The 13148-nt window shown below is 44.6% G+C and overlaps 1 protein-coding gene across 1 annotated transcript in view; it reads left to right on the top strand.

Moving 5' to 3' along the window:
• The window catches only part of clasp1a (cytoplasmic linker associated protein 1a), a 119959-nt gene that overhangs the window by 76967 nt on the left and 29844 nt on the right, over window positions 1-13148 (top strand). Inside the window, exons 8-18 of the mRNA XM_080838365.1 lie at window positions 2155-2295; window positions 3942-4021; window positions 4337-4429; window positions 4937-5082; window positions 6142-6277; window positions 7500-7570; window positions 7751-7810; window positions 8817-8894; window positions 9424-9591; window positions 11388-11434; window positions 11795-11965. Coding sequence (XP_080694491.1) covers window positions 2155-2295; window positions 3942-4021; window positions 4337-4429; window positions 4937-5082; window positions 6142-6277; window positions 7500-7570; window positions 7751-7810; window positions 8817-8894; window positions 9424-9591; window positions 11388-11434; window positions 11795-11965 — 1191 coding nt within the window. The remainder of the gene's footprint in view (window positions 1-2154; window positions 2296-3941; window positions 4022-4336; window positions 4430-4936; window positions 5083-6141; window positions 6278-7499; window positions 7571-7750; window positions 7811-8816; window positions 8895-9423; window positions 9592-11387; window positions 11435-11794; window positions 11966-13148) is intronic.

Below are 13148 nucleotides of genomic sequence, written 5' to 3'. Positions count from 1 at the left end.
TGGTTGGTCAGCAGACATTATTTTGTACATTAAACTGTCTGAAACATGCTGTCTAGGTGTGTGTGTGTGTGAACTGATCTGTTCTTCTCTATGAGGAGAGGTAGAGAGGCAGATTCAGTTATTGTATATAACAGTCTTGTTCTCGTGTGGCACGTTCTTATGAGGAGGGAGAGGTTGAGGTACAGGGAGCCGTGTCTGTGTGTGCACTGATTTAAGTTCTTCTCTATGAGGAGAGGTGATCCGTAGGCAGATGGAATAGCAGTTATTGTTTCTGTGTACAGTCTGTTCTCATGTGTGGCACGTTCTTATGTGGAAGGAGAGGTTGAGGCACAGGGAGCCGTGTCACTGTGATTGAGCTCCAGTGTATAATAGTGTCAGATACAGATGACATCACTGTTGGGTTAGCAGTCCCTTAGGATCATTGAAATTCCCAGCATCTCCTGCTCGTCCTCCGGGTGATGATGACTGTTCAGTCACACCCACACACACACTCATACACATACACACACACACACACACACACACACACTCCGGAGGCAGTTACATAGATTGACGGCTCACCTCAGGAGATGCTCCAGAGAGTACTTTGTTTGGCTAAAAATCGGCTCCCTCCCTCCCTCCCTAGTCCTGTTCACAGTCACACACACGAACATAAACACATGCACACACACACACGCGCACGCACGGTAGCAGTATTGGTGTCACGGCTGGGCGAGTTAGGCAGAGAGCATGCTGAGGAAGCTGGTGTGCAGGAGGATCTGTGCTCGTAAGACGCTAACGTTAACGTGATCTTCTCCTCCTCCTCCTCTTGTTTTGTCCTTTCCTCCCGCTTTTCTCCACCTTTCTCTTTACTCTGTCTACCCTTTTCCTTTTCTTTCCCTCTCATTCTCTCCTTCCTTTCTTTCTTCCTAATCCTCTTTCAGATTCCCCCTCTCTTTCATTCCCCCTCTCTTTCTCTCCCTCTATTAGTCACGCTTTCTCAGTTTTCCCCAAATCTACCTCACCTCCTTGTGGTTTCTCTCTCCCTCTCCTCCAAACTTCTCCTCTCCTCCTCCTCCCAACTTCTCTCCTCCTCCTCCATGCTGAGCGAGGGGGTCGCTGTAGCTCTCAGTATTTCCCATGATGCCAGTTGTATCTGTAATGGGTATGTGTGGTTGTTTGTGCTGAAGAGCGTCGTAAATCTGAAATATGTGCTCCTTCCATTGTGCTGATTCAGATTGCATTTATTTATTACACACTTCAGAGTGGATGGTACAGGATTGCCATTGTGGAAGGCTTGGGAAAGTATTTTAGTGAGGATGTCTGTGTGCATTGTCTGGCTGTTCCTCTTGTAAATGTTTGTGCCATTTTGTTTGTTATACAACACTGGTCAGTGTAATGGGCTAATCCACAGTTAGCCTATAGCAGGGCGCTAACAGGCAGGGCACCCATTAGCAATCAATAGTCGCTGAAGCAGACACGGAACAGACGTGGGTCTTTGTCTTCTTCTTCAAAACTGCAGATAGGAAAGGATTAGTACATGGGTAGGAACGTATTTGTCTGTTCATTTAGTGTACACCAATTATGTTTTTAAAGAGTCAAGTGCGTTGTTAGTAGTTTTGTATGGCAAATTTAATTCTGTCTTCACGTGTACCCAGGGGATCTTCAATATCATGTCTGAGTAGTCATTCTTGCTTTTACCATAAAGCACTGCCTCAAAAGTGTGAAAGAAAAAACGAATTGACTGCTTAAGGACTGTGTTGTGATTGGCGCAATTCCAAGGGAGCCCAGCGACTTATGAAAAAGAAACTAGGCACTTTGTCATCTTAGCAAAGTCCTGCTGTCATAATGACTGCATGTGATTGCATTGAATGTGTGTGGACGCAGTGTTAAGTGTGTGCAGCGTGAAGTGTGTGTGGACGCAGTTTGAAGTGTGTGTGGAAGCAGTTTTAGGTGTGTGTGGACGCAGTGTTAAGCGTGTGAACACAGTGTTAATGTTTTTGGACGCAGTTTTAAGTGTGTGTGGACGCAGTGTTAAGTGTGTGTGGACGCAGTGTTAAGTGTGTGTGGACGCAGTGTTAAGTGTGTGTGGACGCAGTGTGAAGTGTGTGTGGACGCAGTGTGAAGTGTGTGTGGACGCAATGTTAAGTGTGTGTTGATTTCTGTCTCCTGCAGATAAGAACTTTGAGGATGAAGACTCTGTGGACGGGGGCCGGTCCTCCTCCTCTTCCTCCTCCAGAGCCCCGCCCAGTGGCCGCAGGGGCGGAGCCATGGGCTCCATGCGAAGGCCCAGCTCTGCGTCGTCTAAGGCTCCAGGTAAGACCCCATCACAGTTCTCGTTTAGTTCCCGTCGCTGTTCTTCAGTTCTCTTCATCCTCGTTTAGCTCCCGTCACCGGTCTTCAGTTCCCATCACTCTGGGATAGTCTTTGCCTACCAACCAAAGCCTGTGGCACGAAAAACCCTCAAACTTAGTCTTTGTCTACCAACCCAAGCTCAGTTGAGCTGGGAAAGAACAGGAAGTCTAGTCATGTCATTGGTGCGTAATTAAATTAGTTATTTATTATTTATTATTATTATTAGAAATCTGACGACATTCATGCTAATGTAGCTGTTACAGGTTCCTGGCACTCATCGCTAGCCATCTTCAAATCTCTGGCTCTCTAGGGGTTTTATCTTGCTCGATTACCAGTTCAAGATCAACAATTCAGTGTTGATGTGCTACTGTTCGAAAACTAATCTCTAGAAGCAGATTTTATGTCACGCAACTTTATGACTGGGAAAATAAATAAGTTTAAAAAGGGAGTTAGATACACTGCCAATTCGTTGCATGCTTCTTCTCTCTCTCTCTCTCTCTCTCTCTCTCTCTCTCTCTCTCGCTCTCTCTATTTCCCTCTCTCTCTACCTCCCTCTCTTTCCACTAAAGCCACAAGCTGAATTGCATGCATAGCTCTTATCTTGCTAAGCGCATGATGTGTCCGTGCACTGAGTGACCTTTGGGTGAATGGGAATTATCGATGGACTGAGGTCAACAGAGGTCTTCCCATGAGCACTCTGTGGGCATCTCTGTGACGTTGCGTAACTAGGGACATGTCAGTGGGCAGCCTGTTGTGTGCAAAGCACGCTGGGATTGAAATAGAATCAGTATTAAAGACACGCATGGAAGAGGGTGTGTGTGTGTGTGGGGGGGGAGTGAAAGTTGGCAACATTGTTTTTTATAATGAGGTTTGAAATAAGAAGGGAGTATGTAAAGAATATTCAAAGGGCCTCCTGTAAACTGAATTCAATTGAATTAGCTAAATTACCCATGAAGGATTGCGTGTGGATCGCCATGTAAAGTTAATTAGCGCTGCAATTTGTGTCGAGGGTCAAACAATATGTGAGTTAAAACGCCAATTAAAAATTGTCAGCTGTAACCTATTTTCTGAGAAATTATCTTTTAAAAGGGTTTATATGAAACAAGCCTGCAGGTATCCACCACAAACAGGGAACCCTGCTGGGCTTAGCAGCATGTGCGGTTTATTTAAAGGCTTGAGGTGGCTCTCTCCATGGCTTATAGTTTTCATAGCTCAAAGATACCCTATGATGTAACAAGTCTAGGTTAGCCTTGGGGCAGGATAAATGATGATGATTGCTTAGCGTGTATAAATCCCCAGACTGTAGTGCACAGTCAGGGGTCAAAGCACATAGCATAGCTAAAGAACAAGTGCACAATTATGCTTCTACTTTTGTGTAATTGCTTTTCCCCAAAAAGCATTCTGCATCAGCTAAAAAGCTGAAAAACATGATTGATACAAACACTTTTATCTCTGTTCTGTTAATGTATGAAAAGACATGGACTTCCCTGAGCCACTATTGATGCAGATGTAATGCCTTTTGTGTGTGTGTGTGTGTGTGTGTGTGTGTGTGTGTGTGTGTGTGTGCATGTGTGTGTGTGTGTGCATGTGTGTGTGTGTGTGTCCAGCAGGAAAAGAGGGAGCGAGTGCAGGAGCATTAGACGAGGATGACTTCATGAAGGCCTTTGAGGACGTGCCCAGTGTAAAGGTACAGCTGCACTAGTCACAGCACTGCTCACTCACCTACACTTCAGCCTGGACTCTCTGACTTCATCATTCTTTGCTTCATATGTCCGTTATCTCTTTCTGTGATTTACCTAGAGCATACTGAGCTTTAGGTAAATACAGTATTCCAATATTGTTAACACCTGTTATGTAACCAGGTGTATTAAGAAATGTCTTCACTCTCCTCCTTTCTGTCTCTATCTCTCTCTCTCCCTCTCTACCCCTACCCTCTCTCACTCTCCCTTTCTACCCCTCTCTCTCTCTCTCCCTCTCTCTCTCTCTCTCTCTCTCTTTGCAGGTCCACTCCAACCGAGAGCTGGAGGACTCTTTGGGGAAGATCAGGGAGATTCTTTCTGATGACAAGCATGACTGGGAGCACAGAGTCACAGCTGTAAGTCACAGAACACACACACACACACACACACACACACACACACACACACACACACACACACACACACACACACATCACGCCAGGCGGCCTCGCTGGAATATTAACGACCGAACCTCCTCGGCACACACCTGTAAGTCACACACACACACAAACACACACACACACACACACACACACACACACACACACACACACACACACACACACACACACACACACACACACACACACACACACACACACACACACTCACACTCATTTGGTTCCCCAGATTGTACATATTGACTAAAGACGTATTGTATTGGTTCCCCAAATTGTACCTGTTGACTAAAGACGTATTGTATTGGTTCCCCAAATTGTACCTGTTGACTAAAGACATAGTCTGTTCGTTCCTCGGATTGTACCTGTTTACAAAAGACATATTCAAAGTATTTTGGATCTGAAGTTTTTTTGAAGTAACTTTAAGAGTAGCTCATATCTCATGTGTGTTGTTTCCCTCCTCAGCTGAAGAAGTTTCGCTCCCTGCTGCTGGGGGGCGCTATTGAGCATGATGCCTTCTCCCAGCAGCTGCGCCTGATGGAGCCCGCCTTCAAGCTCTCGGCCAAAGACCTGCGCTCACAGGTTGTGCGAGAGGCCTGCATAACGCTAGGGTAAGAGGACATCACACAAACACACACACACACACACACACACACACACACACAAATGCAAAGCTTTACTGCTGCGCGTGTCTGCCTTCAAATTGAAATCTGTAATCCTTAACTGCAGAAGGAGGCACATTAGGAAATAGCCTCTGTGAAACACGCTCCATCACTTTGTTTTATTTTTTTTCCACGAACGTGAGTGTAGATTTCCGCTGCAGATCGCTTCCATCTGTATGTTCTGCCACACACATATCTCACCAGGCACACACACACACACACACACATCTTGCCAGGCGGCCTCGCTGGAATATTAACGACAGAACCTCCTCGGCACGGAGCATTAATCGAAACGGCCAGGCCATGCTTCACGCAAGGGTTTAGACGTTCTGTTGGGTCCGTAATGCTGTTCTAATGAGTTGGAACCGGCACGGGCAGATCGTGGAGTAGAACTTCACTCATCAACCCCAGAGATTTTGATGAATATGTAACGAGACTCCATACTTTGCTCTGACGGTCTACCATAAGCCCTCCTGACTATAAATCGCCTTCATCCCCCCCACTTGGCTGCCAGCGCCCTGGCTGTCAGTTGGTTTAAAACGTTCCTCACAGGATGAGTTACTCTCGGGCGCAGAAGGCTCATACGTCTCATCACGCCACGCCTCTCAAGCATCCAGTGTTGAATGTCACGAACTTGAGATATAAAAAGATGTAGTGGGCCCTCAAAGTGAATCATATTACATACATCATACACTTAGTCATTTCTCCACAGATGTTTCATTTCATTTGAATGTATTTTGCTGCTCATTAAGTGTTGAAACACCACAGACTTTGTCAGGCGTCCACACACACTATCAGTGCCACCAAAGATCTTAGAGCACCAACTCCTCCTCGGGTCCTCCCTGGTGCCACTGTCTTAGTGGGGACCCAAGTGAGACACACACTGTTGTCATTTTTAATCATGTTTGCCCTGTGTGTGTATGTGTATGTGAATGTGTGTGTGTGAATGTGTGTGTGTTTGTGTGTTTGTCTGTGTCTGTGTCTGTGTGTCACTTTCCTTTTCTTTAGACAACTGTCCTTCTTGCTCGGGAACAAGTTTGACCACACCGCTGAGTGCATCATGCCCATCTTACTCAACCTGGTGCCCAACAGCGCCAAGGTCATGGCTACGTCAGGGGTGGCTGTAATCCGTCTCATCCTCAGGGTGAGTGCTGCTCTTCGGCTCCCCCTGCTGAGTGCAGATGACCATTACACCCAAGGGTTGGGCTGGATGTGAACTGTAGATTGCAATGGAATTTCATTTTTTTTGTTTTATTAGTGTCAAATATTTAGATTTTCCAACATTCCTTTGTATGCACTTTGTATGTTGTTAATTGATAAGTAATATCTGTTCGTGACATTTTGAAAGCATCCCCACTTTACAGCATTGTGTCCAACGTGCCTAAAACTTTTGCATAGGACTGCATGTTCTTTCAAGATTTTCTATGGCAGATATTACCTCTAGTTCTGCAGTAATAACTACTTACTGGCCGAGAGTGAGGTCATGCAGGTACATATCAGACATGCGGGGGGCCGAAGTCTGATATACCTGCATGACCGAACGGTCGAGGTTAGTAAGTAGTTTATTATATGGTATTTAAGCTCTTTTCATTTTGAAAATAAATGATCATTTTAAATAGAAAACATGTAGTTTTGTTCAGCTCTCAAGTCTTCTCACGACACAGTGTTTCAGGTGTTGCCTAGCAAACAATGACTTGCTAACTTCAAGTTACAATGATCAATAGAAAACGGACAACAGGGCTCAGCTTAAATGGCTTTAATTTACAGTTAAACACAAGGTTTTCAAACTATAGTAGTCAAGTCTTCATCATCACTTTCAATAACACATTTTCGCTGCTTCTGAAGTCCTATAAAAGTATTACCCGATATCAAAATGTTCGCAAATTCTGTCAACTGTCATGTTACCACGACATTCACTGGTTACCTGTTCTCAGATAATTTCATAATAGGAGTCCTGATTCTATCAATACATGCTCAGGGCTGTTGATATATCGCTAATTTTTAAGGATGTAATGTTTAGTAGCCTACTTTGTACATGGTATCACTCATTTTTAAGATTGATGGGGTGTGTAATAAGAATACTTATCAGACTGCAGACCGGCTAGAACGCCAATGCGCGGCTGGCATGACTACCCATTATCCAATCAGAATGCTTGTACTGTCGTTGCCATACAATAATTTATCTTAACAATGAAAAAACACAATGAAAACGTAATAACATTTCTGAAGACATACGTTTTTCCTCAGAGAGTGTATTGGTCCAGTAAAGATTCATGTCCTATGTAGATTCATGTGCTCTACAGATGAAAGTCCAATAGATTGACTGTAGATTGTATAGATGGACTGACCATGTCTCCCTCTTGCAGCACACCCACTATCCCCGCCTCATCCCCATCATCACAAGCAACTGCACGTCCAAATCAGTGGCTGTCAGAAGGTGAGATGGGATCAGTCTCACACACTGATTAGATACCTCTCAGTCTCACACACAGCTCAGATACCTCTCAGTGTCACACATATCTCCTACTGCACATGAGCTGCACAGGAACAGCAGATATGCAGATTTAGTGTGTTGGATGAAACTGATTATGTGTTGTTTCCCCTCTCTCCCTGTTAGACGCTGTTATGAGTTCTTAGACCTGATGTTGACAGATTGGCAGACCAACACACTGGAGAAGTGAGTCTGAAAGCCCATCTCTCTCTTTCTCTCTTGTTTTCTCTCTCCCCCTCTTTCTCACACACACACACACACACACGCACGCACGCACGCACGCACGCACGCACGCACGCACGCACGCACGCACGCACGCACACACACACACACACACACAGACACACACACACACACACACGCACGCACACACACACACACACTTCAGAATACAAGTGGTAACACACACACACACTCCCACACACTCACACTCTCACACATGTGCACACACACACACACACACACACACACACACACACTCACTCACTCACACACACACACACACACACACTCACACTCTCTCACATGTACACTCACACACATATTCCAGGGGTCTAACAAAGCCCTCATTGGGAACACAACCAGGTATGTTCCCAGACTTTCCTAACATCTTCTGTTTAATGTATTTAGTGAGACACTTATACACATGATCATGCTCATTTTCACACACACACACACACACACACACACACACACACACACACACACACCAACAATTTTACATTAGTGACATTTTGGGTAACGTGAGTGGTTCGCTCGACTGGACTACTGATGAGCAGTCCCCCCTCATGGGGGTGGGTGAGGGTGTGTGGGGGGATGTATTGATGAGTGACCGGCTGTTGCCATGACGATGTAATACACCCACCCCCCCTCTCCCCCCGGAGCCCTTTAAAATGGAGCGTAGTGCTCCCTCTCCTCCTCTTCTCTCCTCTTCTTCTCTCCAGCTCTCCTGTGGGTTTGCATGGGGTCTGCAGAGAGCTGCCATTAAACCCAGGCAGAGTCTCTGGACTCACTTTATTTAGTTAAGTTTAGTCTGTTATTGGGTTCAGCCTTGGAGTGCTCAGGTATTGACTGACAGAGACGTACAGTGAAGAGGCGACCGCTGCGTAGTGTGTAGTGAGTGAGTGAGTGAGTGTGTGTGTGTGTGTGAGTGGAGTTGACCGTGATCGGCCATGTTTCCCTACTACCCCAGACATGTGGCCGTCCTCTCTGAGACCATCAGGAAAGGTATCCACGACGCCGACTCTGAGGCTCGCTCCATCGCCAGGAAGTAAGAACCTACCCACACCTTCTCTCTCTCTTTCCATCTCTCTCTCTCTCTCTCTCTCCTTCTCTCTTCCTCTCTCTCTCCCTCTCTGTCTCCTTCTCTCTTTCTCTCTTCCTCTCCCCTCTCTCTCTCTCCCTCTTTCTCTCTCCTTCTCTCTCGTTCCCTCTCCCTCTCTCTTTCTCTTACTCTCCCTCTCTTTCTCTCTCTTTCCCTCTCTCTCTCTCTATTTCTCTCTCTCGCTCTCTGAAGTACTGTTCCTTCACATTCCTAACCTTTGTGTTTGTGTAGATATGTGTAGATTATTCTTGAGTTAGGATTAAAGTTAGACTGAGGTTGTCTTGTCAGACTGAGACTGACATGGTCTTCTTCTTGTCTGTTTCCCTTTTTTAGACTTTTTGCATTTAATCTGTTGACTTATGGCACTCTCTTTTACTCTGTTTCACTCTTTTTTTTTCTCTCTCTCTCTGTTGGTCTTTCTCTCTCTCTCTCTCTCTCTCTCTCTCGCTCTCTCTCTCTCTTGGTGTCTTTCTAGGTGTTATTGGAATTTCCATGGCCATTATGGTCGGGAGGCGGAGCATCTGTACCAGGCTCTGGAGTCGTCCTATCAGAAGGCTCTGCAGTCTCACCTGAAGGGCTCTGACAGCGTTATGTCCCTCCCACAATCCGACCGCTCATCCTCCAGCTCTCAGGAGAGCCTCAAGTAAGAAACACACACACACACACACACACACACACACACACACACACACACACACACACACACACACACACACACACATACATACATACATACATACATAACAACTCACACACACATGTTCACACACACACAAAGGCTCACACCCGCGCACACACATGTTTACACACATACAGGCTCACACACACGCACACACATATTCACACACATACAGGCATGCATACGCATATGCATGTCTTACATAGTCCGTGTGGGAAAACTCATGTTCAGCCTATTTACTCTGAAAGATCAATCCGTCTGATTATGGTTGAGTGTTATTATAGATCAGTGCCATGATATGTTGGGCTTGTGCAGTGTTTGATGTGCTGTTTTCAGCCCCATTAAGAGGCATAATACAAGCTGCTAAAGACTTGAACATTGACTTTGTGGCTTCTGCCAATATGTTTTCCTTGAAATTATGATTTTCCGATCGCAGTGTGAGAGGATGCGTGGCGAGGCGAGCTCAGGCCGTCTGTTCGCTGACCCGTAATCATATTTGGCCCAGGTTAGCATAGATCCTGATTGAATTTTTCAAACATAACGACCCCCCTGTCGGAGGTCAAAACCAGTGAAGTCATCACAAAAATAGCATCTGCTAGGCGTCTCCTTCAGAGGCAAGTGACCTCATGTTTCTCTTTACGTGTGTTTGGCCTCATGTTTCTCTTTACGTGTGTTTGGCTTTGGTGAAGGCATTTATTGTCTAGAGAGTTTCATTCCTGTGGTATTGAGCAGTGCTCTCAAACTAATGGCCTCCTATTGATCATACAGTCATGACATCAGAATGGATTGATAAGCTTAATATGGTATTGTTATGGTTATAGTGTATATATAGTGTGTAGTGTATAATATCAATTATAATATACTTAACAAATGACTTACTACTTTTAAATGAAATACATCGGCTACTCTACTGCAGGCTTTTAAGATCTGATTCATTAATGAGGATTTTGAGGGAATTAAAGAGCTTTACTAGAGAAGTCTGTAATAATAATCACAGACAGTGCATATGTGTTGTTGGATAAGTGTCCTCACACCACAATGTCATAAAGGGAGTTTCTTTTAAAATGGTCTTCCTTGTCATTTTAAAGCAGCTGTGTGGCTTTTGGCAGATCTGTGTTTCCAGCCGTCTGTCTTGTCTTTTTTTTTGTGTTTTGGCTCTGGTATGCCTGTCTGTTTTAATCTGTCCATCAAAATACTCTCTCTGTCAGAAGGTTTTGTGTGAAGCAGAAGGAACTATACATTATGCCATCACATCAGTAGCTTTGAGGCCCCCCCTTCTGGGGGCAGAAAGCGTCCTGAAAGCGTAACCAACCCGTCACAGGCGCTGCCACTTGCTGCTGCCCATTTCACTGTCTCTCTCACGAGTGAGTGAATGACAGATGAGGCCTTCTTAGAAACCTGCTGACCCCGCCACATATCCACAGGGTTTTTAAACTCCCATTTTGTATTCCCATGCCTGGAAATGTAATGAAATTCAGTAAATTCTTTGAACGTTTTGGAAAAGTCATGAAATTAGATTTTTGACATGAAGTTAATTATTTGATATACTTTGAACGTTTCATGTGCGAATTTCTGATGCAGTTTCACTTGAATTGACATAGCCTAGCTAGCCTATTTGGGCGTACGTACGTGTGTGTGTGTGTGCGTGTCTCTGTGCATGTGGGTGAGACACTTTTTTAATCAGTTCCTTCTCTCTGTCTCTCTCTTTCTCTCTCTCTCTCTCTCTCTCTCTCTCTCTCTCTCTCTCTCTGTCTCGACAGCCGGCCCTTCACAGTGAAGAGTGTCATAGGAGGCAGCATGACCAGGAGTACGTACCTCTTTTTTTGCCTGTCTCATCAGGTCATTCAGTTAACCCTTACAAGCACTTTCATTGGCAGACTTTGTCTAGGTTGTTTCATCAGACTATAGCAACTGATTCCTCATCAATAAAAATTAATATATATGTATTTATATGCGATAAAACACATGGAATGCTATCTTATTGTTGTCTCGGTGCTTGGTCTTTATTGGTGTTAAAGGTGTGAAATTCCTTGCTGTAGAAATCTCCTTTAAATGTCAAAATGTAATACAAAGTTGTTCCTTTTAATATTTGATTAAAGACCTTAGGTCATTAACTCTTCCTCCTCCTCCTCCTCCTTCTCCTCTTCATCTTCATCTCCCTCATCAGATAAACTAATGAGCTCACGGGCCCCGGTCCCTCCCGGCTCCCTCCAGCGTTCCCGTAGCGATATTGATGTCAACGCCGCGGCCAGTGCCAAGTCCCGCTTGTCCACGGTTCCCTCGGCCACGCCCTTCGGTTCGGCCGCCGCCCTGCCACCAGGTTCCTACGCCTCATTGGGTAAGAAAGACCACACCCCCTCTCCCACCCCCCCACTGTAAGGGGAAGATGCCTCACTCTTTCAGTTTCTTATAGATGTTTTAAAAAGTTGTTTATGTCAAGGTATGGTAAGTCATAAATGTAAACGTGTATTTAATATCTCTCACACACACACACACACACACACACACACACACACACACACACACACACACATTCATGCGCGCACACACACAAGACATCATATATTACTTTCTCTACCAGTCAGATCATCTCTAAAATCTAAAATCTTTAAAATGGGCGTATTTATTTACTTAATCACTTACTTGAGATCTCTCTTTGGGAGCCCATCCGTCTCTGATGTCTTAATTGCCATGTTTGTAATGAGAAATCCATAAAACCAGTGGCTTTTAGAGTCCTCCTGAGCGGAGCGCATTAATCAGCCTGATGGAGCTGGAGCTGGAGCCGGGGCGATTAAGACACGCCATGAGGGAGAACCACTTCGGTCACTGGTCTCCCTCGCCTGCCCACAAGTTCAGTTTAAGATGAGGCTAGCGCCAGGATGGGTGTGTGTGTGTCCAGAGACAGATGGAGTGATGACGAGGGAGACTTGTGCTATTAAAAGGTTGTCGTTAATTATCTGGGTGTTTTCATCCAAAGAAAACCTTTTTTAGGGGATCGTTCCAAAGATGCTAACAACAATGAATTAAGTATTACATCTCAAAATGATCTAAGAACATGCACATAGCTTTATAGCTTTAGTCTAATCTGTTGTCGGAAAGGAACTGAAAGATGACACTCCGTTATGAAACCCATTGCATTAGCAGTTTACAACATTTCCTGCTGTCCTGCAAGCTAACTATTTGCTGTGCTGCTTAGGATGCTGTGCTACTGCTTTGCTGGTTCAGTTAATGCTTTTGCCTAGTCTGCCCAATGCTCTTTGTCCCTTCTCCTCCGACCCCCCCTCTCAGGATGGTTCAGGGAAACAGCGTAGAAAAAAGATGAATTCCTTACCGTTGGATTATATTATATTATATTATATTATATTATATTATATTATATTGGATTATATTATATTATATTATATTATATTATATTATATTATATTATATTATATTATATTATATTATATTATATTATATTATATTATATTATATTGCTGTTGGTAATGTGAGTGTTCCACTGAACCATCTGTGTGGAGGCT

Source organism: Sprattus sprattus (genome assembly GCF_963457725.1).
Source record: "Sprattus sprattus genome assembly, chromosome: 5".
Classification (NCBI taxonomy): Eukaryota; Metazoa; Chordata; class Actinopteri; order Clupeiformes; family Clupeidae; genus Sprattus; species Sprattus sprattus.
This window is presented reverse-complemented; position numbering and strand designations above follow the sequence as displayed.